Genomic DNA, 24,742 nt, shown 5'->3' with positions numbered 1-24,742 from the left:
CAAGACAGATTGGAAACCCGGACAACACTCTCTGAGATGGTCCTCGGCTGGTTTAGAAAGCAAAGATTACTCATATGCTCTTACTATATGATTACTCTATGCTCTTACTATACTTCCAAAGCTATGCAGAATACACCCATATCTGCCTAGCTCCATCACCAAGCCCTTACAGCTCCATAGACTCTCATATGCATTAGTGAAAACCGTAAAATACATTTTTACATTATATTTTTTTGCCAATATAACTATATCATAGTGCTGCCTTAGATACTGTCATCCACGATATACTCCAAGACAGACAGGAAACTCTGACAACACTCTCTGAGATGGTCCTCAGCTGGTTCAGATAATATTTAGAAAAGCAGAAATTACTCATATTAACAACTATAAATATGTAAGGGGCTCCTATGAATTGTGGAATCTCCCAAGGGCCCATAAGATGAACGAACGTCTCGAAAAACCCGAAGAAACAGGTGAACTAATTCCATTACAGAACCTAATAGGATGTTGCGTATGCGCGACTGAATGAATCACTCCCCGAGACGACTCGTTCTTCCCGAGTCACATTAAAGATCCGTTCAAAATTAATGAATCATTCAAGAAAGTGCATTCCAGAGCCTGTGCTACATGAGCTTTTGTGCTTAAAAGTGTCCAAACTTTTATTTTTCAAAAAAAATGACAGATCGTTTCACTAGATAAGACCCTTCTTCCTCGGCTGGGATCGTTTAGAGCCTTTTGAAGCTGCATTTAAACTACGTTTTGGAAGTTCAAAATCAGGGGCACAACTGAAGTCTGTTATATAAAGAAAATCCTGAAATGTTTTCCTCAAAAACCATAATTTCTTTATGACTGAAGACAGAAAGACATGAACATCTTGGATGAAAAGGGGGTGAGTAAATTATTTGTAAATTGTTGTTCTGGACGTGGAGTTCTCCTTTAACAAAGCTATGCAGAAAACACCCGTATCTACCTAGCTCTATGCATACGCATTAGTGAAATTAATTTTGACACCTGAAACATTTAGAATTCAAGTGTAGTGTTTTAAATACCCCCATATGCCAAAAACAAACAAACAAATAAAAGACCAATTGCCGTAAAATACATTTTTTCATGACATTTTTATTGCCGATAGTGCTGCCTTAGATACTGTCATCCACAATACACTCCAATACAGACTGTAAACCCGGACAACACTCTCTGAGATGGTCCTCAGCTGGTTTAGATAATTTTCAGAAAGCAGGGATTACTCATATTAACAACTATAAATCTGTGAGGGGCTCCTATGAATTGTGGAGTCCCTCAAAGCTCAATACTGGCACCTTTGCTGTTCAGTCTATATATGCACTTACTGTCATCCAAAAAGAAAAAAAAAAAAAACTTAACAAAGCTATGCAGAAAACATCCATATCTACCTAGCTCTATGCATTAGTGAAATTAATTTTAACAGTTGAAACATTTAGAATTCATCTAGAAGACCAAATACCACAAAATACATTTTTACATGACATTTTTATTGCCAGTACAACTAGATCCTAGTGTTGCTTGTGATAATGTCATCAACAGTATACTCCAAGACAGATTGGAAACCCGGACGACACTCTCTGAGATGGTCCTCAGCTGGTTTATAAAGCAGGGATTATTCATATTAACAACTATAAATCTGTAAGGGCTTCTATGAATTGTGGAGTCCCTCAAGGCTATATCCTGTGACCTTTTCTGTTCGATCTGTATATGCTCTTACTATCATCCAAAAAAGCTCTACTACCAAACCATTACAGCTCCTTAGACTCTCTATCAATATGCATTAGTGAAATTAATTTTGCCAATATAACTCGATCCTAGTGTTGCCTTAGATACTGTCATCCACAGTATACTCCAAGACAGATTGGAAACCTGGACAATACTCTCTGAGATGGTCCTCAGCTGGTTTATAAAGCAGGGATTACTCATATTAACAACTATAAATCTGTAAGGGCTCCTATGAATTGTGGAGTCCCCCAAGGCTCTATCCTGGGACCTTTTCTGTTCGATCTGTATATGCTCTTACTATCATCCAAAAAACTAAATTTCTTACCAAACCTATGCAGAATACACCCGTATCTACCTAGCTCTACTACCAAACCATTACAGCTCCTTAGACTCTCTATCAATATGCATTAGTTAAATTAATTTTGCCAATATAACTCGATCCTAGTGTTGCCTTAGATACTGTCATCCACAATATACTTGGAGACAGATTGGAAACCTGGACAACACTCTCTGAGATGGTCCTCAGCTGGTTTATAAAGCAGGGATTACTCATATTAATAGCTATAAATCTGTAAGGGCTCCTATGAATTGTGGAGTCCCTCAAGGCTCTATCCTGGGACCTTTTCTGTTCGATCTGTATATGCTCTTACTATCATCCAAAAACACCAAAATTTATTTCCAAAGCTTTGCAGAATACACCCATATCTACCTAGCTCTATCACTTAGCTATTACAGCTCCATAGACTCTCTGTGCATATACATTAGTAAATTAATTTTAACACTTGAAACATTTAGGATTTAAGTGTGTTAAATAACCCTATATGGCAAAAACATACAAACAAAAAAAAAAAAAAAGACCAATACATTTTTACATGACATTTTTATTTCGGATAGTGCTGCCTTAGATACTGTCATCCACATTATACTCCAAGACAGACTGTAAACCTGGACAACACTCTCTGTCCTCGCTGAGCTGGTTTAGATATTATTCAGAAAGCAGGGATTACTCATATTAATAACTATAAATCTGTGAATTGTGGAGTCCCCCAAGGCTTAATACTGGGACTTTTTCTGTTCAATCTGTATATGCTCTTACTATCATCCAAAAACAAAATTTCTTACCAAAGCAATGTAGAATACACCAAAAAAAGAGAGAAAAAAAAGAAAAGACCAAAGACTGTAAATTAATTTTTTACATGACGTTTTATTGTTTGTGTGTTCATAATATAAAGAAAGGTTGTGTCAGAAGCCATGTGATACAATTCCCAATCAGAGAGAAAAGATCACTGCACTCAGTGAAGCAAACATGGATGAGTTTGATCTATAGTGCACTGCAGAACATCTTTATTAGACTCGACGTGTCTGAACGTAACAATGAGACACAGTGACAGAAAAACTGCCATAGAGAAAGCATAAATATGAGCCATACAAAAAGTAGAACATCACTGCAGAATCCACAGGATATCCACACTGGCAGTAAAATATTCCATTAAATTAAAAAAACACTGTACAGTTCCTTTCAAATATAACAACTACAGATACAACACAGTTGGAATATTCAGGATGAAAACAGCAGGTTTTGGAAATACATATTTAATTATTTTGCTTGTTATTTTCCCAGCACACTATTTCCCCTTGATTCCCTATAATGGTGGTGAGAGCATCAGCGCTCACTTACACTTCAAAATAAATAAATAAATAAACTGTCAAATGTGTTTGCTTGTGTTGTGATATTTTTGTTGCTCCAATTCTGGCCCAGTGTCGCTAAGCTCTTGTGGGAAGTTAAAGAGCTTTCTCTAACGTTGAAAGTAAACATGAACTGCTTCTTACTTTTTCAAGAGATGCATTTTTGCTCATTTGTTTGCACCAGCAGCTGTCATATTGATGACATCTGTTTCTACATAAAAATAAAAACGTCTTTTTTTAGGAAGGAAGAAATCGGTTAAACTAAAAGAATTTCTATTAGGATATACAGTATTGTTTAAAATGTGTTATCAGTATTGCGCTCTGTATTTAGAACAAACAATGGCCTTTTTGAGGAAGAATAAAATAACAAACATGCAAAAATTGAAATCTGAAAAAAAAAAAACTTTAGTAAATAAAAGTTATTATTTGTAACCATATGTGGAACCTTCTGGACACAGAAAGCACGGTGACTCCTTTGTGCTGGGTTGATTTTTTTGTGATAATGTTGTTGTGGTAATTTAGAACGGATCTATCACTGATGTTGGGAAAATCCCAACAATACCACATGACAGTCTGCTCAGCAATAGAGGAGCTTGATAACACCTTCAATTGCCCTCTGTTTATCATGTTGTAATTTTTAAGGGTAAATCATTAAACACGCTTTTTTTTTTCAAATCCTGCAATTGTTTCAACATAAAAATATTTTTTGCTACTACACTTTCAATAATAGTCTAAAAACTAAAAGTGACCATAAAACAAACAGCGAAGGCATTACATCGGCAAATTTTTTTCTTCTTCTAATAATGAATGAGTAAATCTGCAAAATATGCTGAAAGTTTGTCAGTAAGCAATAGCGGAACACACATAATAAAGTAGAGGTAATATCATTATCAAATTAGAAATAGCAAAAAATTAATTACAATCATTATGCATCAGTTAAGACATACATTTATTAAACTACTCACATTCCTATTTATTTGTTTGTGTACAATGTTGATTAAAAGTAACAAAACATAACAAACAAAAAAAGTCTTTAAAGGGGTCATCGGATGCAAAACTCACTTTTATATGTTGTTTGAACATAAATGTGTTTTGGCAGTGTGTGTACACAACTACCCTATAATGACAAAAATCCACCCAGTGGTATTTTTTTAATCTTTATAAGGACTATCCCCTTTTTCAAATCAAGCCATTCTCAGCATCTTGTCTATGTGACGTCACACAGACCAAGGCTGTTCCCATGATAGTTGATTGACACGGTCGTCTTACCTTAGACCCGCCCTAAGTGAGCTGAGTAAGCTGTAACAGTCCAACCGCCATTGTATTGCCTCCGGTGCAAGGGAAGACAAAAACGTCTCTGATTGAGCGATTGGGGTGTTTTGTTGTTGGATGTAATAATGATCATAGCAGACATCATTTACTCCTGACATCTGAGCTGCTGAAGATGCAGAGGATTAACGTTACTTTCGTTTTTTAAGGAAATGCGCCAATCCCCGATCTGCCTAAATGCGTCTATGTTCGCACAAATCATTCGTGATGCAGCTTCACCAGAAGAAGAGATTATAAGGGTTTTTTACACTACCACTTAGAAATGTTAACCAAAGTATGTTATAGACTTATCATATCAACTTGTGGAAAATGGGCATCCGATGACCCCTTTAAAGAAGGGTTACCCAGTCCTAACTAAAGACCTTGGTTATCTGGTTCTGGTGTGTTTTAATTCTGGTTTAATTATGGTATGGAGATAAACTCTCCAGGACACAGGCCTTCCAGGAGCAGGACTGGACACCCCTGGTTTAAAATAAACCACTGTGAGCAATAGGACAGCAGCCTTGTTTACACTGACAGCTTTTAAATTGCTGGAGGTGGCGTGCTGTCCTGCACAGCTTTGTCACATCGCCAACAGTCGCTGTCACTCGTGACATCAGAAATTGCCAAGTCTCTCTGAAAATGAACAATGTCAGGTCACTTTGTTGCTGCAAATTGCTGTCCGCGTGAATGCCTCTTAAAACCAGGCTTTTACTTCCTGCAGGCTTGGTTTGTCAAAGGAATAACTAAGAAGAAGATCAATTTAGTTTTGGTTTCAACACTCAGAACTCAAACAAATCAATCCAGTACAGAAACAGTTCGGGCTTCCTTTTTAAAAAAGTCACATCTGACATTCATTAGACATTTAAATCCATCTTTGAATTTGTGACCTCTTGGGCTTTGCATTAATTTTCATTTCTTCTTTCTGCACTCCAAGTCAAACACACAGCAGGAAGATTTCATCTTAGTGATCAAAAGCACAGTCCACTCGTCTGAACCTCGATTTCTGTTATGTCTTCAGAATTTTACTTGGAGCCCTCACAAGAAATGTATTCAGCATCCTTGCTTGATTTTGTATGTACAATTTTACGATCATACTATAATACAAGGCTTGAAAAATAGCTGCTTTCTTGCAGCAAAAGTCATGACATCAATCGATATGTTTACTAACAATCACTCTTATTATAAATGCACACTTTTTTTCTTTTTGAACTAAATCTAAAGAGATGTTCTATTAAGTGCATTTTTCAGAACACAGACACAAATATAATTTACAAAATTGTACTAGAGATCTAGGCTACTAATTTTCAGTGACATCTTGGATACATCCGTGTGAATAGTCGACATGGCAACCATGTCATATTCGTTCTCCCGTACTGACACAATCTTGCAGAGTCGGAAGGCCCGGAGGTCACGCTGGAAGTTGCGGTTTAGGAACCCGTAGAACACCGGGTTTATGCAGACCGAGCACATCGCAGTCAAATGACACAGCGAGAACAGGAGATTGTGGGTACAGTTCATAGCCACTTCGTGGTTCCAGTCGATGACAGCGTTAAAGACGTTCAACGGGAGCCAGCAAACCGCAAATGCCACGACAATGGAGAAGAGCATGATGTTTATCCGTTTAGTCTCACTGCTGCGGTATTTGTTCTCACGCATTCTGTCCATCATGTTATTACGCCGCTGCAGACGTGTGTAGATCTGAGTGGAGGAGAAGACAGGGACAGATAAACAATTATTTATTCATATCTCATATAAAAGTATTTCTCCAATTATAGTATGAATGTTTTTGGCCTTGGGGACATTTAGAAAATTATCTATATAAAAATGAAAAACACAATTTGTTGAGTCAGCTTAAAAGAATGTGTTACCCTGCTGCCTTAAAAATTTAAGTTCAGTCAACTCAAATAAGTTTAGTCAACTTGAAATGTTAAGTTGTACTAAGTGACAACTTGGATATTTGTGTTTGTTAAACTCAAAAGCTGAGTAAGTAACCCAGCTGCCTTAAAATTTGAAGTTGAATCAACTCAAATATCTAAGTTGTCACTTAGTACAACTTAACATTTCAAGTTCAATAACCTTTTTTTTTAATTGACTGAACTTAAAATTTTAAGGCAGCCGGGTAACAAATTATTTTAAGTTGACTCAACAAATTGTTTTTTTTTTTACAGTGTACCGTCTCAAAATGTTGTCTAAAAATGAAAACTTAACTGACCACAGTAACAAAAAAGTATATATGTGACCGTGGACCAAAAAAACAGTCAAAAGTACATTAAAAAAAGAGAGAGATTTATACATCATCTGAAACCTGAATAATAAGCTTTCCGTTGAAATATGGTTTGTTATGATAGGACAATATTTGGCCGAAATACAACTATTTGAAAATCTGAGGGTGCAAAAAAATCTAAATATTGAGATCACCTTTAAATTAATCCAAATGAAGTTCTTAGCAATACATATTAGTAATCAGTTTTATTTTATTATTATTTTACATTTTATGTAGTTTTATTTACATAATTTTATTATGTATCGTGAACACACAAACACATTTTTTTTTTAAATGTCTAAAAAGTTGTTCATGAACATAATATTTTGAAATGGTTTATGTTAATTTCACTTTGTTTAAATTATTATAGTATTAAACATGTGTTAATTAATATTTTTATGATGAATTTTCATAGTTCATCACTGAAAGTCTAGGGCTTGGACAAATGTAAAACATTAAGTTATACACAAAAGGCATTTGTGACCCTGGACCACAAAACCAGTCATAAAGGTAAATTTTTTGAAATGTAGAGTTTTTTTTGTTTGTTTTTTTTTTCAAATCGAGATACATGATACACTTGAGATCTGAATAAATAATCTTTCCTTTGATGTATGGTTTGTTAGGATATAGGACAATATTTGGCCGAGATACAACTGTTTGAAATTCTGGATTCTGAGGGTGCAAAAAAAAAAAAAAAAAAAAAAATCAAAACATTGAGATAACTGCCTTTAAAGTTGTCCGAATGAAGTTCTTAGCAATGCATATTACCAATCAAAAATTAAGTTTTGATATATTTACGGTAGGAAATGTACAAAATATCTTCATGGAACATGATTTTAATTTCCTAATGCAAAATTGATACTTTTGACCCATACAATGTATTTTTGGCTATTGCTACAAATATACCCGTGCTACTTACGACTTACTTATGGTTTTGTGAAGTCACAAAAACAATGGTCCAAAGCTTCCAAATGCTTTTTAAAGGGATAGTTGAAATGAAAATTCTGTCATTAATTACCCTCATGTCGTTCCAAACCCATAAGACCTTTGTTCATCTTCAGAACACAAAATAAGATATTTCTGAAGAAATCCGAGAGCTTTTTGACCCTGCATAGACAGCAATGCAACTGACACATTCAAGGCCCATAAAGATAGTAAGGACATTAATAAAACAGCCTGTGTGACATCAGTGGTTCCACCTTAATTCTACAATGCTATGAGAATACTTTTTGTGTGCAAAGAAAGCGTGAGTAATTCATGACAGAATTTTCCCTCTTCAAATCCTCTTCATCAAAAAGGTTACACAAATTCACACAGAGTATATTTTCTATATACTTTAATTAGACTCACAGTCTAAAATCAACACCCTACACCCAAAACCACAGTACACAACCCTATGACACGCTCGCGGAAGCTCATAAACTATAGCTGACCTGAGGGCAAACCATCATTAAAAACACAGTGGGGGAAAAGCTGCTCTGACATTTCAGATGATGATCTGTGTGTGTGTGTGTTTTCAGGCTCTGTGTCTTTTATTTTATTGAGTCAACACAAACTGACGGACGGAATACAAACAGAACACTCTTTAAGGACCACAAACACAACACTGCAAGCTAAATAATGGTGTTACAACATCACTGTGAATGTTAAAGTGGCTCAGTACTGTAAACACTGAACTTGGCAAAAACATATAAAGGCAAATGCATGGAGATTTCTCTTATTCCACTCTAATAACAAACAGAAACAGGTAAAAGGACAAGAGGGGCTGGGAGGCAGGGGTCTGACCCAAGAGGTTATTGGAATATTGGATATTATAGGATATTGGAATTACAATATCTGGGTCTATAAAGAGCATCTTTCTACATTGACAACCATTTAAAAATAATAACTCTAAGTATTTTTTTAAGAACAGTTAAATTGCAAATTTTTAATTGTATTGTGATATTCAGTAGACCAGTTTGGAGTAGACGTCACAGTTATGTCACCTGCAGCTGTGGCAAAAAAAACTGGTAACAAGCGAAGTGAAATGGGTAAATGCATGGAATGAGAGAAAAAATGTATTGTTGTGTCTTTGGATGTCAGAATCAGAATGCAAATCATTGTTATAGAATACTATAATCAAAGGTGCCATTTAAAGCCTAACTCATATGTTTAAATGGACAGACTAATGGCTCACCTGCTATGATTACTCTACTTTTAAAGCATACATTTGATTTAAACAATTTGTCTACATAATATTCACATATGCAGTTCATAGGGGACATATTGTATTAGCCCTAGAGTTACAGCATGAAATATTATTTAAAGGGGTCATCAGATGCCCATTTTCCACAAGTTAATATGATTCTTTAGGGTCCTAATAAAAAGTCTATAATATACTTTGGTTAAAAATTCTCAATGGTAGTGTAAAACACCCTTCAGCTCTGCAAAAATCATCCCATTCTGGTTGAGGCTGCTTTAAATGCAAATGAGCTCTGCTCGCCCCGCCCCTCTCTTCTCTCTGTGGAGTGACGAGCCTGTTTACTTTAGCCGCATTTAGCCACGTTTAGCCGCTAAACTTGCTAACTAGCATATTATTAGGAAAGGCGATCGCAAGGATTCATAAAAAAAAAACCTTATACTCACTTCTGCTGTAAGTGAAGCTGGATCACGAATGATTTGTGCGAACATAGATGGATATATGTAGATCAGGAGGCGCACAAACAAACGTAATCTACTGCATCTTCAGCGGCTCAGATGTCGGGAGTAAATGACGACCACTATGTTCATTATTACATCCAGCAACACAACACCTCCATCGCTCAATTCTTGTCTAACTTACATCCCTGCTCTGGCATCAAAACATAGAGGTTGCTGTTACAGCTGATCTGAGCTAAAATGCTCATGTCAATCAACTATCGTGGGAGCGGCCTCTGTCTGTGTGATGCCGCAACGACAGGCATCTGAGAATGGCTCGATTTGAAAAAGGGGATATTATTTTTACAGGTAAATTAAAAACCACTGCATGGATTTTTATCATTATAGGGTAGATTCGTACATACACTGCCAACACACATTAATGCTCAAACAACATGTAAAAGTGAACTTAGCATCCGATGACCCCTTTAAAACTATAACATTTTATATATAATTTACCTGTTGTATCTCACATTTCTGACTTTTTTCCTCGCAAATACAAGTTTATATCTTCTAGTTCGGACTTTAAAACTAGATTTTACTCAACAATAGCAAGTTTGTCAATTCTGAGGGAAAAAAGACGTGGGATATAAACTCATAATACTGAGCAGAGGAGAAATGAGAGAATGACGAGTTGATTTTTCTTATCAGAATTGTGAGATACAATCTCAGAATTGCGAGAATGAAAATTGAATTTTGAAAATATTCTCAAATTGACCTTTTTAATTATTTTATTCCATAGACCGCTACTTGAAAACCCTTATTTTCTGTCACTACATAAGCTCCACCCACCAAAAATATAATCACTGTTTGCAAACTCTGAACTGGTCTATATGTCAAATTATAACATATCATATTAGATGTTTTTGAGAATCCAGCACCATGTAAAAACTATTGCATACGTCCATGGGCTCTGTAATATGATGTAAATCTAAATATATATTTATAAGTCTGAATATATAAATGTCAATTATTAATATATATAAAAGTAAAGCATGAATATATGGTTACAATTCTGAAAAAAAACAACAACAAAAAAACCCAAATATGTGTATGTGTATATATATATATATATATATATATATATATATATATATATATATATATATATATAAGCGACCCTGGACCACAAAACCAGTCATAAGTTGCATGGGTATTTATGTAGCAATAGCCAACAATAAATTGTATTGGTCAAAATTTTCGATTTTTCTTTTATGCTAAAAATCATTAGGATATTAAGTAAAGACCATGTTCCATGAAGACATTTTGTAAATTTCCTACCTTAAATATTTTAACATTTTTGATTAGTAAACCTAATTTACACAACTTTAAAGGCAATTTTCTAAATATTTAGATTATTTTGGACCCTCAGATTCCAGATTTTCAAATGAGATGTATCTCGACCAAATACTGTCCTATCCTAACAAACCATCAATGGAAAGCTTATTTATTCAGCTTTTAGACTATGTATAAATCTCAATTTCAAGAAATTGACCGTTATTACTGGTTTTGTGGTCCTGGTTCACATATATATTAGTATATATTTAATTGTTATTGTTAACGTACTAAATCTAAAGCTACTTTCTTACAAAGCATTTTGATTAAAAAACAAACAAAAAAACAATTAAAAATTCAAAATAAAATGACAAATTTTGCCTTGGAATATAACTGAAATAAATATATACTAAAACTGCTAAATCTTAAAACTGAAATAAATTAAAGATTTAATTTTTTACTTAATAAATAAAATGTCATTTTTAAATATAAGAAATAAAAGGAAATATCAAATATTAATATATAGCATTTAAAAAAAACCCTAAAAACTAAAATAACACTGATATATTGACATTCTTACAGGCTTTTGCTCCAGTAAACACACAAGTAAAACAGCCACTCAAACAGAAAGTGGTAAAGCAAATAACCAAGCAGTTTTTCATAAGATCATTATAGAACTCAGATAAAACAAATACTGTCATTATGTCATTTACATATTAAATATGCCATAAAATGTTAGCCTTTACAATATCTTATTTGGCTCTAAAAGGCTTAACGATTAACCGCATTTAACGTTTCCCTCAAAATTTTCTATAGATTTAAAAAATAATAATGTCATAATTCACACAGTGCCATCATGTCTAATTGTGTGAGATTTGATAGCTATGGGACAGAATCAAAAAGCCTCGTCTTTCTTTCCCAATGATGGAAACACAGTCTGTCCACTTACAACAGAACATCTGTACAAGCTCCACCCAGCCCATGTGCATTTGCATGCCTTATTAGCGCGACAAGAAAAATGAATTAATCATTAGTTCATTAGTCTCACTAGTTCACAGATCAGAGTCTTGCAAACACAACTGACTCCAGTCTCTATTTCTCTCCTCTTTATTTCCAGCTCTCCTTTCCTCTGTTTTTCATTCTCTCTTTTTATTTGATGAATGGCAGCGCTGGCACAGAGTCCTGTGACCTGAAATAACTGCATGACACAAAACCCAGAGGCAGAGAGAGAGAATGATTGCACAGACTCAGATGCATGTGTTCATAACTTATTATTTACTTCAGCTCAAATCTGAAAGCCAGACTGAAACAGTGAATTTGTATACAGTATGGTGTGTAATTTGTAGGTTTTACTCTATATCTAAATTATTTCAATGGAAAGATGGAGATGGCGGTGTTTAGCAGGCTGATTAAATGTGATTCTAGGTCGATTTTACTGACAGCTGAACAAAAAAAGTCCCTCAGTCATTAGGACTCATAAAGTCGTTGGCTCATACAGAGAGAGAGAGAGACTGATCTGATGCAATCCGACAGTTGCTGCCCTGACCGGACAGCCAGAATCTTTGTTGGCGTCACATTCTGAAGTATTGGACCGTGGGATGGTTGGATGACAGTAGCACCTAAGGATCCAACTGAATATAAATGCTTTAGTCATACTATGTGGTAGTGATAGACCAAGATAGGCCAAAATATTGGCTAGGGTGATTAATTGGCTGGTACATGGGCATTTTGAGATCGTCTGTTACAAAATTAATCAAAATCTACTAACAGTGCTGTCAGTCAATAGCACATTTTAAATATCTGAAGTACACTCTAAAAATGCTGGGTTAAAAACAATCCAGTCTTCACTGTAGTTTTACTTAAATCAACTATTGTTTAAAAATTACTACATGTCTTGCTTAAAATGAACCTAAAATACACTGGAAATGTACATTTATTAATCAGTTTAATAAATAATAATGAAACAATAATTGCTTATCAATAAATGTTTACCTTTTGATTATTGATGATACCTCTAGTAATTATGTGTCTGATTTTTAATTTAAAACCTATTTGGGGTTCATTTTAAGCCAGTAATATAGTAATTTTTAAACGACAGTTGCGTTAAATAAAATTACCCAAAAGGTTGGGTTAAAGTTAAGCATTTAACCCAATAGTCAAACCATCCCAATTGCTGGGTTTGTTTAAAGATAATTTAAAATACTCATTGATTTAAAATCAGAGCAATTATTACAAGGTCTTATTTGGTGTAAAGTTCAACTTCAGCATTTTTATTTTTGTTATACAGAGGTCTTGGAAACATTTTACAATGCCTCCATCATTATTTTGGCTACTTTTGTGTAGATTTAATTGTTTTACCCTTGAAAATGTTACTGTTTTACTATGAAAATTCAATATAAAAATATGATTGAAAAATATTATTGCCTTGTAATCTAAATAAAAAGCAAAAAAGACCATAAAGCATTTTGGTCCCAGTTGTATTAAAAAAAAAAGGTCAACTGCTACAAAAATACAGCTGTTTAAAGGTTTTTGGCATTAATTTACCATGTCAAGTATCCTTGTTTACCAATTAACGAGAAAGTGGCTGATATGAAACATAAAACATGCTATTTTTAGAACAAAATAAGATTTATTGCTTTTTTAAAACTATAAACAAAATGCAAAATAATTATTAAGCATTATGGTATCGATGGTGTGAAAAAAATGATCAACTGCTACAAATATACAGCTGTCCAAAGTTTTTTGGCATTATTTTACCATGTCAAGTATCCTTGTGTACCAATTAAGGAGATGAAAGTGGTTGATAGGAAATACGAAACATAATATTTGTAGAACAAAATAAGATTTATTGTCAGTTTAAAACTATAATCTAAACAAAAAACAAAATAACCATAAAGCATTTTGGTACTGATTATGTGAGAAAAAAAAAATGTCAACTGCTACAAAAATACAGCTGTTCAAAGTTTTTTTGGAGTTATTTTGCCATGTCAAGTATCCTTGTTTACCAATTAAGGAGATGAAAATGGTTGATATGAAATATGAAACATGATATCTGTAGAACAAAGCAAGATTTATTGCCTGTTTAAAACTATAATCCAAACAAAAATAGTCAAAGCATTATGATATTGATGATGTGAAAAAAAAGGTCAATTAGTAGTATTTGTAGAACAATTTATTATTTATTGCCTGTTTAAAACTATAATCTAAACAAAAAAACAAAATAATCATAAAGCATTTTGTTTGATTATGTGAGAAAAAAAAAGTCAATTTCTACAAAGACACAGCTGTCCAAAGTTTTTTGGCACTATTTTACCATACCAATTAAGGAGATGAAAGTGGTTGATATGAAATATGAAACATGATATTTGTAGAACAAAATAAGATTTACTGCCTGATTAAAACAATAATCTACACAAAAAGCTAAATAATCATAGCAAGCATTTTGGTACTGATTGTATGCAAAAAAAAAAAAAAAAAAAAAAAAAAAAAAAAAAGGTCAATTGCTACAAAAACATCCTTGTTTATCAATTAAACAGATAAAAGTGACTGATATGAAATATGAAACATGATACCAATTGTGTGGGAAAAAAGGTCACTTACTACAGCTTTATTTTTACCACGTCAAGTATCCCTGTTTACCAATTAAACAGATGAAAGTGGCTGATATGAAATAATAATATTTGTAGAACACAATGAAAAATCAACGTAAATATCACTTGTGGATTTAGCAAATAAGCAAAGCGGGTGAAAATATGATTTAATTGTGTGTATTTAGAAAAAGCCAGCAACAAAATTAGTACCAAATTAGCACCAAAATGTGATTTCCATCACATCATTATTTCCAACACAGTATGTTATCAAACTAAATACATAATTTCAGATGTGGGTTTTCATGGCTTTCATAAATAAAAATGACAAAAATGCTTGTGTCCACTGCTTGACAAATTAGTGTACAAAGTGTTTTTGTTTTTCTGTGATGCAATTTGGTCCAAACCACAAAAAAGCACCATTTTAAAATGACGGCAGCAGAGATGGAAAAAACGAGCGCGGGAGAGGGGAAGAGAAAGAATGAGACAAATATGGATATGTGTGCATGTGGGTGTAAGTGCTGTTCCATTTTTGAACTAACCGCCTGTGGTTAATTGGGTGTAAAAGTGACAAGCATCCTTGACAAAACTCGGTCATTTCACTTGAACACCAACAAACGCTCCACAGCACTTGACAAACTGAACAGTGAGCCATCGTCACAGTGACGGCAGAACGCTCATTCTGTCACCCCACACATGCATTTTAATTTTTACAACTCTATTAGCATAATAATCTCCATATTAAACCCATTACTGAGAAGCGGGAGCTTGTCACTTACATCTTCCTTTCCGTTTATGCTGTTCTTACACATCACAAAGTTCTGAATCCTTTGTACTGCACCATATCTTTCTGTTTCTTTATTATTGTTACTACTATTTTTGTACCCTTTGCGGATGAGCGATTATGACTCATTCTTGTGATCTTGGGGGGCTTTGAATTTTTAAATGATCAGTTTTTACACAGACCCTTTCTTCTCATCTTCTATCTGCCTCTTACTCATTTATTCTCTGACCAATCCCACCCTCTCTCTCCTTTCTTTCAAAACCTGCAGCAGTACTGAGTTTGTGCTGGCAATGAGCTGATGTGGCAGGTCATGTTGGCTGCTGGTCATGTTCAGTCAGAACATACACTCTGTTTCACTGAGCTATGTCCAAAGCCACCGTATTCTAGGACGAGAAACCTCAGCAAAAATCTTTAGACAATACAGCAGAACGGAAGAGACGTGCATTTTTGTTTGTGTGTGTATTTATGATTGTACTTTCTGAGACTGCAATAATATTCCACGTGTAATTGTCTCTACTCCTAAAGTGTTAACATACATGTTCTAATTCTATAATTTGCAGTATTTCAGCATAAAACTGGATATATGACAGGATATTTGCTTAAACAGTGGTTAACATTATTCAGTTCTCACATGTTCAAAGTGACATCAGTGAGAAAGGATTAATTTGATGAATCATTTAAAACATGAATGTGTATAGCATATAGGTCAGTTTTTATTTTAGTTGACTTTTAAGATCAGCCTCAATTTATCTTTACACAGAGGACCATCAGTTTAGATGAACACACACGTCCATTACTTCCTAAAATAGATTTATAAATGTTATCAAATAATGAAGCTTTAACTGAAAAGATAAACGGAGTACAAAAGAGTAAAAAGTCAGACTTATAGAATCTCATGTTGAGTTCAGTTCAAGTCAGCCATTCACCTCACAGTCACTAGGTCAAACAACTGAATGACTCTTTTGCTTTTTTGGCTTAAGGCTTTATAAAGTGTCTTGTTACTGGAATGTATAACGCATCATTTACCATGGCGGAAGTTTGTTATGCAAGAGGATGCCTGGAAGTCAGATGAAAAAAAAAAAAATAGATAAAAATTGGATTTACAAAATGTAATTTTAGGGCTGGCAGGATTAAATTAAGATATCAATTAAATATCCTAACAAATTTACACATTTAACAAATATGGATTTTATTCTCCTTTTGAAAATCATACAATTAATCTTGCTTATTTTATTGTACGGACTATTTAATAGTATATTTTATAGTGTTTAAAATATTTAAAAATATTTTAAATATTTTAAAGGTTTACACATCTAGCATTATTGTAATACAAACTCAACTTAAAACAAATACATTTTCAGATTATATTTTAATAATTAGCTTTAGTATAATGACAACATAAAAGCTAATTATTTACTTTAAAAAATGCCAGAATAATACATATAAAACGTATTTTAAACTTTAAAGGGACAGTTCACCCAAAAATGAAAATTCTGTCATTAATTACTCACCCTCATGCTGTTTCAAACCCGTTAGACCAGTGGTCTCAAACTCAATTCCTGGAGGGCCACAGCTCTGCACATTTTCGCTCCAACCTTAATCAAACACACCTGATCCAGCTAATCACGCTCTAGCTAATCTAACCTCTGCGTTAGACCAATGTTTCTCCACCCTGGTCCTGGGTGCCCCCCCAACATTGCACATTGTGTATGTCTCCCTTGTCTGACACACCCATTTCAGGTCCTGGAGTTTCTTCTAATGAGCTCATGAGTCAAATCAGGTGTGTTTGATTAGGGAGATACACAAAATCTGCAGTATTGGGGGGCATTCAGGACCAGGGTTGAGAAACATTGGTCTAACACAGAGGTCTCAAACTCAATTCCTGGAGGGCCGCAGCTCTGCAGAGTTTAGCTCCAACCAGCTCCAACTCACACCTGCTTGGAGTTTCTAGTAATCCTGAAGACCTTGATTAGCTGGATCAGGTGTGTTTGATTAGGGTTGGAGCGAAAATGTTCAGAGCTGTGGCTCTCCAGGAGTCGAGTTTGAGACCACTGGTCTAACAGGTTTGAAACAACATGAGGGTGAGTAATTAATGACCATTGGTCTGAAACTCAATTCCTGGAGGGCAACAGCTCTGCACAGTTTAGATCCAACCCTAATCAAACACACCTGATCCAGCTAATCAAGGTCTTCAGGATTAGTAGAAACTTCCAAGCAGGTGTGAGTTGGAACTGGTTGGAGCTAAACTCTGCAGAGCTGCGGCCCTCCAGGAATTAAGACTGAGACCTCTGCGTTTGTGTTCGTCTTTGGAACACAAATTATGGTATTTTTGATGAAATCCTAGAGCTTTCTGACTCTGCATAGACAGCAGTGCAACTGACACGTTCAAGGCCCAGAAAGAGTAAAATGTTTTATGTAAAGTCAACAACACCAAAGCTCCAAAAATATCAAACATTTATTTAAAAAACTTTCGCATAGCATGTGACATTTCGAGCATACAGGCCACACCAGACCATCATTTTTAAAATACATTTTTGATATTTTTGGAGCTTTGGTGTTGCCGACCTTACCTAAAGATTTTTTTCTACTTGTTTTTTTACACTGCAAAAAATGTTTTTCTTACTTATATTTTTTGGTCTTGTTTCCGGCCAAAATATCTAAAAATTCTTAAATCAAGAAGGATTTTCTAGACAAGAAAAACTGTCTTGTTTTCAGAAAAAAGACATCAAATTTAAGTGAGTTTTTGCTTAGAACAAGCAAAATAATCTGACAATGGGGTAAGAAAAATAATCTTATCTCAAGCAGAAAACAAGATTATTTTGCTTACCCCACTGGCAGATTATTTTGCTTGTTTTAAGCAAAAAGTCACTTAATTTTGACTTGTTTTTTCTGAAAACAAGACAATAATTTTTGCTTGTCCAGAAAGTCCTTCTTGATTTTAGAATTTTTAGATATTTTGGCTGGAAACAAGACAAAAAAATCTAAGAAAAGCATTTTTTTGCAGTGTAGTCGAACAGCTATTTGAGACTGTGCTTTTGTTTGCTTTTTTTCATAAAAGTAAGGCAACAAATGCGTGTCAAAGACTGACACGGAAGAGAATAAACTGTTGAATAAAGTAATTATTTTTGTTTTCTTTGTCCACAAAAAGTACCACGCTGTTTTTATGTGCATTTTGAAGTATCGCATCAGAAACGTTTGATGGAAATAAAAATCCCTTAATTCGCAAAAAAGTTTTTACACTTGCTTGAGGTGGTTTTTGACTTGTGTGACAAAGGGTTAATGCGAATAACGGGAGATGGAAACGCATTTGCCAAATAAATTCCTCCATAAGCATAAAAAAATGTGACTTTGGGCTATGGGACGACAAAACCCGTCTAACCAGTGCACCGATCTCGTTCCACGGCATCTAAAATGTAGTTATGGTCATTCTGAAATGCCTGAGCAAAGTCTGTCGACAAAGTATTTCTGTATAATTGCCTTCCCGAACTGTCTTACACGACTGCGTTCCCAAACAGCAGGCATCCACCTTCGAAAGAAATAATCACATTTACTGTGTTTCGTCTGCTCGCTCTGAGGTGCAAGTTATTATATATGAAAATTACAGTGTATTATATATAGTAAGATACAGTGTCAGTTTATCAGGAAGTGACAATTTTGTTCTCTTTGATAAATTTGTAACTATGGATGGAAACCCAGCGTTTGAACCACTGAAGCCACATGGACTATTTTAACGATGTCCTTACTACCTTTCTGGGGCTTGAATGTGTGAGTTGCATTGTTGTCAATGCAATGTTAATTTGTGTTCCAAAGATAAATGAAGCTCTTACAGATTTGAAACGACATGAGGGTTAATAATTATTGACAGAATTTTCATTTTCGGGTGAACTATCATATTTGGGTGGCATCAAAAGGTTTGAAAACCTCTGGCCTAGGGTACCAAACATGAAAAAAAATTCTAAACATTTTTACACATTGCAATTATGCACATTATTAACTGTTTACAAAACTGTTTGTTTATTTCTTTACTTGACAAAGGTTTGTGGAGTCTGGGCTTCTTGTGCCTCAAACTCAATTCCTGGAGGGCAACAGCTCTGCACAGTTTAGCTCCAACCCTAATCAAACACACCTGATCCAGCTAATCAAGGTCTTTAGGATTAAAAAAACAGTTTGTTTATTTCTTTACTTGACAAAGGTTTGTGGAGTCTGGGCCTCTTGTGCCTCTTCTGATGGATAACCACTCACTATTAAATTGAAATCTATTAAGTATGCCAGCTTAACATTTACAAATAAGTACCAAACCCACTTAGATAAGCCTGAATAAATGTCAAACTGCAAAGCTCTTAGTGGCATCTCACCCACCCCTAACCTCACTGGTCAGACATAAGCTGAACTACCCAGGGACAGGAAAAGAGCAACAAACATGTACAGTACGTTTGCTTGAATATCATAGTCTTTCACAAGACACGTGTACTAGACTGTAGGGCTTGGTTCTGTTCAGCCTAACATAAGGATATGGAATAAATTGTGTCTTCAAGTGTCTTCAAACTGACTGAAAGAAATGAGCATGTAGCACCCCAAAAAACAATACATTATTCAGTGCCGTGGAAAATTGTATTAGGAAGTCTTTTAGGAAAAACCTTGAAGGGAAAATCAAATTTTCAACTTCAGTTAGTATTCTAAAGTAAACCCATTGGAAACAATATAAGAGACTTCTATAGTACTTCTCACTGAGACAGCAATGAGAAGTGTAACATTGATCTTTTCCATAAAGCAACCGTTCATAGCGACCACAGACTACAAGCTTCAAAAAAAGACAAAAACACATTAGTGGTCTGTATGATTCATGCACTACAAGCCAACCCTTCTGAAAGCAATATAATAGCCTTTCGTGAGGAACAAGCCGTAATTTAAGTAAATTATTTCCTGATCATCTTGATCTCTGCAGCAGCTCTCAAATCAAATATTTTGTCTATGATTCCTAGAATGATGTCTAGGGTTCTACATCATGACATGTGGTCAAGAGACACTCAAGAACCAGCGATGACGTTTGATGATGCTGACATCCAGTATGCGTCATAGGTGGCATATCTGATTAGTGAATTTGAACAGTGAATAATGACTTCAGCACAAGGTCAATCTATTAAAATAACAGCGGAAAAGATTTATATATAGATATTCAGTGTATGTATTTTTGTGTGTTTGTCTGTTTTTGAGTGTTCCACAGAAAAATTAATACACTGCAAAAAAGGCTTATCTTAGTATTTTTTGTCTTGTTTCTAGTTAAAATGTCTAAAAATTCTTAAATTAGGATGCATTTATTAGAAAAGCAAAATGACATAAGATATTTAGTCTAGTTATCCAAAATAAATCAATCAATCAATCAATCAATCAATTTTGCAATTTAAGAATTTAGCTTAAAACATGTAAAATTATCTGCCAGTGGAGTAAGAAAAATAATCTTGTTTTAAGAGTATTTTACTTTCCCCACTGGCAGATCACTTTACTTGTTTTAAACAAAATTCACTTAATTTAGACTTTTATTGCCCTCAGAAAACAAGACTAAACATCTTATGTCATTTACTTTCCTTATCTAGTAAATCCATCTTGATTTAAGAATTTTTAGATATTTCAAGACTACAAGACAAAAATACTAAGTAAGATAAGCTTTTTTTGCAGTGCAGCAAGCAAGTTTTTCAGAGTACATAATGGCAGAATTTTCATTATTTCATTCATTATTTAATCTTTCTCTCTCTCTCTCAACATATATTATTATACTTTATTTTAGCAATGTAAAAAGTCTTTACTGTCACTTTCGAAAAATGTAATGAAGCACTGCTGAATAAAATGTGTAAGCCTGTTTCCACCACTGAATAAAAAATAAAAAAGGTTATTGCAAAGTTTTATCTCACAATTCTGACTCTTTTTCTAATTGTGTGATACAAATTATTATTTCTGACTTTTTTTCTCACAAATGCGAGTTTGTATCTCGCAATAAAGACTTTTTTCTCGCAATTGTGAGCTTATATCTCACAATTCTGACTTTTTTCCTCAGAATTGCATGATATAATATCACAATTCTGACTTTTTTCCTCAGAATTGCACAATATAAACTTGCAATTCTGACTTTTTTCTTGCAAATGTGAGTTTTCATCTCACAGTTTTAACTTTGTTTTTGCAATTGTGAGCTTATAAAGACAGAATTGTGAGATATAAACTCAAAATTCAGACTTTTTTCCTCAGAACTGCACAATTTAAACTTGCAGTTCTGACTTTTTTCCTCTGAACTACGATATAAACTCAAAATTCAGACTTTTTTCCTCAGAATTGTGCAACATAGACTCGCAAATCTGACTTTTTTTCTCAGAACTGCAAAATATAAACTCACAATTGAGTTATAGTCAAAATTGCAAGATTGTGAAATTGCACAATTCCGACTTTTTTCCTTACAATTGCGTAATACAAACTCGCAATTCTGACTTTTTTCTCGCAAATGTGAGTTTTCATCTCACAGTTTTGACTTTGTTTTTGCAATTGTGAGCTTATAAAGACAGAATTGCGAAATATAAACTCAAAATTCTGACTTTTTTCCTCAGAATTGCGTAATATAAACTTGCGATTCTGACTTTTTTCTCACATATGCGAGTTTGTATCTCGCAATTGACTATTTCTCTATATAAACTCAAAATGCACTTTTTTCCTCAGAATTGTGTAATATAAACTCGCAATTCTGACTTTTTTCTCGCAATTGTGAGCTTATATCTCACAATTCCGACTTTTTTCCCCAAGAATTGCATGAAATAAAATCACAATTCTGACTTTTTTTTTCTCAGACATGCAAGATATAAATTTGATAGATATGATTTTGACTTTGTTTTTGCAATTATGAACTTATAAAGACAGAATTGTGAGATATAAACTCAAAATTCTGACTTTTTTCCGCAGAATTGAACTCTCAATTTTGACTTTTTTTCCTCACAAATGTGAGTTTGTATCTCGCAATTTTAACTTTTTTTTTCACAATTGTGAGCTTATATCTCGCAATTCTGACTTTTTTCCTCAGAATTGTCATATAAACTCATGATTCTGACTTTTCTCTTAGAATTTTGAGATATAAACTCGCAATTCTGAAAAATAAGTAAATTGTGAGATATGAACTTGCAATTCTGAGAAAAAAAAAGTTAGAATTCTGAGTTTATATCTCATAATTCTGACTTAATAACTCACAGTTACAATCTGTCTGACCTCAAACAATGAATGATACTGCTTTATGTATGCATCTAAATTTATACATATACACTACCGTTCAAAAGTTTGGGGTCAGTACATTTTTATTGTTTCTTTTTTTTTTTTTTTTTAAGAAATTAATACTTTTATTCACCAAGGATGTATTAAGTTAATAATTAAAAGTTTATTAAAAGTTAATAATAAATAATTTACATTGTTATAAAATATTTATATTTTGAATAAACACTGTAATTTTTAAACTTGTTATTCATGAAAGAATCCTGAAAAAAAAAAAAAAAAAAAAAAAATCACAGGTTCCAAAAAATATTTGGCAGCACAACTGTTGATATTATCCAACACTGATCATTCTAATAATAAATCTGCATATTAGAATGATTTCTGAAGGATCATGTGACACTTAAGACTGGAGTAACAGCTGATAAAAATTCAGCTTTTCATCACAGGAATAAATTCTACTTTAAAGTATGTTAAAATAAAAAACATTATTTGTTTTTTTTTCTATATTTTTAATCAAATAAATGCAGCCTTGATGAGCATAAGAGACTTCTTTAAAGACTATTACAAGTCTTACTGACCCCAAACTTTTGAACGGTAGTGTACATACACGACTCACACATGACATAGACTTACATTTATATTTTTACAGCATACCACCATCCCTTCTCACTTGTCTCTCTGGTCTTACCTTCAAGTAACAGATGAAGATAAATGTAAGAGGAGTGATATATTGCAGCACCAGCATGCCAGTGGTGTAGGTGAGTTTGATTTCTCTAGAGGGCCACTCCTCCACACACACCACCTTTCCTCTGTACTGCTCCTGAAACACTGAAGGCAACTGCTTCAGAGGGGCGTCTGTCACCCTGGAGAACAACAGAAAAGGTGTAGCAGTGAGGGCAGCCAGGGCCCAAGTGAGGCTGATGCCCAGACAGGCATGGTTCAGGCTGGGCCTCCATCCGCGAGGGTGCAGGATGAGCTGGTGTCTCTCAATAGCGATCAGAACCAAGGAGAAGATGGACACTGAGACGGAGCAGCACTGGACCAGGCTGTTGAGTTTGCACATGACTGCGCCAAAAACCCAGTGGTCCATGAAGGTGTAGATAAAGGTGAATGGCAGACACACTAGGGACATCAGCAGGTCTGAAACAGAGAGGTTTGCGATGAGGACATTTGTGACGTTGTGAAGTTCCCGCTGTCTTGTGATGACAAGGATGAGAGTCAGGTTGCCGATGACACCCAACAGCACCACGGCACTGTAGGCAATGGCCATCACGACAAACAAAGAGTGGCTGCCGTAGCACTCATCGCCATATGCGATTGTAGAGAGGTTAGCGAAGGAGCAATTTGATGCGTCCAAAGAACAGTTCAGAGCAGTGATTGGTGGAGCTGGTGGAGAGAAGGCAGAGTCTGGCATTGTTCCGCCTCCTGTGCAGTTAGTTAGTGTTGGTTTATATCAAGTCATCATAGACTTCTTCCTTCCAGGTAACAATCTTTCCAGGACCATGTTTTTGTAATTCTGACAACACACTGTGGAGACATAAGAAAACATTTAAATCAATACTCAGAAAAGACAAGCCTGTCTCTACTGTCACATGTATAAGTGAACTGCATCCGATGACCCCTTTAATAAAGAGTTATTTTAATCTTCAAGCATCACATTTTCTATTGACCTTAGCCTTGTTGACCTTTATTTCTAAGACTTATATTACACTTTGAAAGGGCAAGTAATGCAAATTTAATTGCGTAATTATCTTCAATCATCCAGCAGAATTCCACAGGCGATGTAATGACATTAAAAAATAATAATAATGTTTTCCATTTCTAAAAGCTATTTAATTAAGCCTGCATGGTATGCATGGAATTAAGAAGTTAATTAAGATTTTGGCACTCAATTCTTCTTAAAATTAAAAAACTAAATACTCCTGGCTGAGCTACTGGGTAATATTTTGAATGAAACCATTGGATTTCAGCCTATACACATACACACACATCTAAGCATTTTCCATTGACAGTAATACTTTATTTTAACATGTAGTTACACATGTTGCATGTACTTACCAGGGGTGCTTCCTCTCATCAAAAAAATTGGATGAGAAAAAAATTGTATTACAAAATATAACATTAAAAAGTGTATAAATCACTCGTTTTTCGAAAGAAGCACTGTCCAAC

The 24,742-nt window shown here is 34.4% G+C and overlaps 1 protein-coding gene across 1 annotated transcript in view; it reads right to left on the bottom strand.

Moving 5' to 3' along the window:
* Window positions 1-2,933: 2,933 nt before the first annotated feature.
* Window positions 2,934-24,742, bottom strand: part of npy1r (neuropeptide Y receptor Y1) — a 29,995-nt gene continuing 8,186 nt past the window's right edge. Inside the window, exons 2-3 of the mRNA XM_051120743.1 lie at window positions 23,262-24,100; window positions 2,934-6,444 (exon numbers count right to left, since the gene is read on the bottom strand). Of these exons, the coding sequence (XP_050976700.1) occupies window positions 6,028-6,444; window positions 23,262-23,987 (1,143 nt within the window). The 5' untranslated portion in view covers window positions 23,988-24,100 and the 3' untranslated portion in view covers window positions 2,934-6,027. The remainder of the gene's footprint in view (window positions 6,445-23,261; window positions 24,101-24,742) is intronic.

This window comes from Labeo rohita, chromosome 1, assembly GCF_022985175.1.
Source record: "Labeo rohita strain BAU-BD-2019 chromosome 1, IGBB_LRoh.1.0, whole genome shotgun sequence".
Lineage (NCBI taxonomy): Eukaryota > Metazoa > Chordata > Actinopteri > Cypriniformes > Cyprinidae > Labeo > Labeo rohita.
This window is presented reverse-complemented; position numbering and strand designations above follow the sequence as displayed.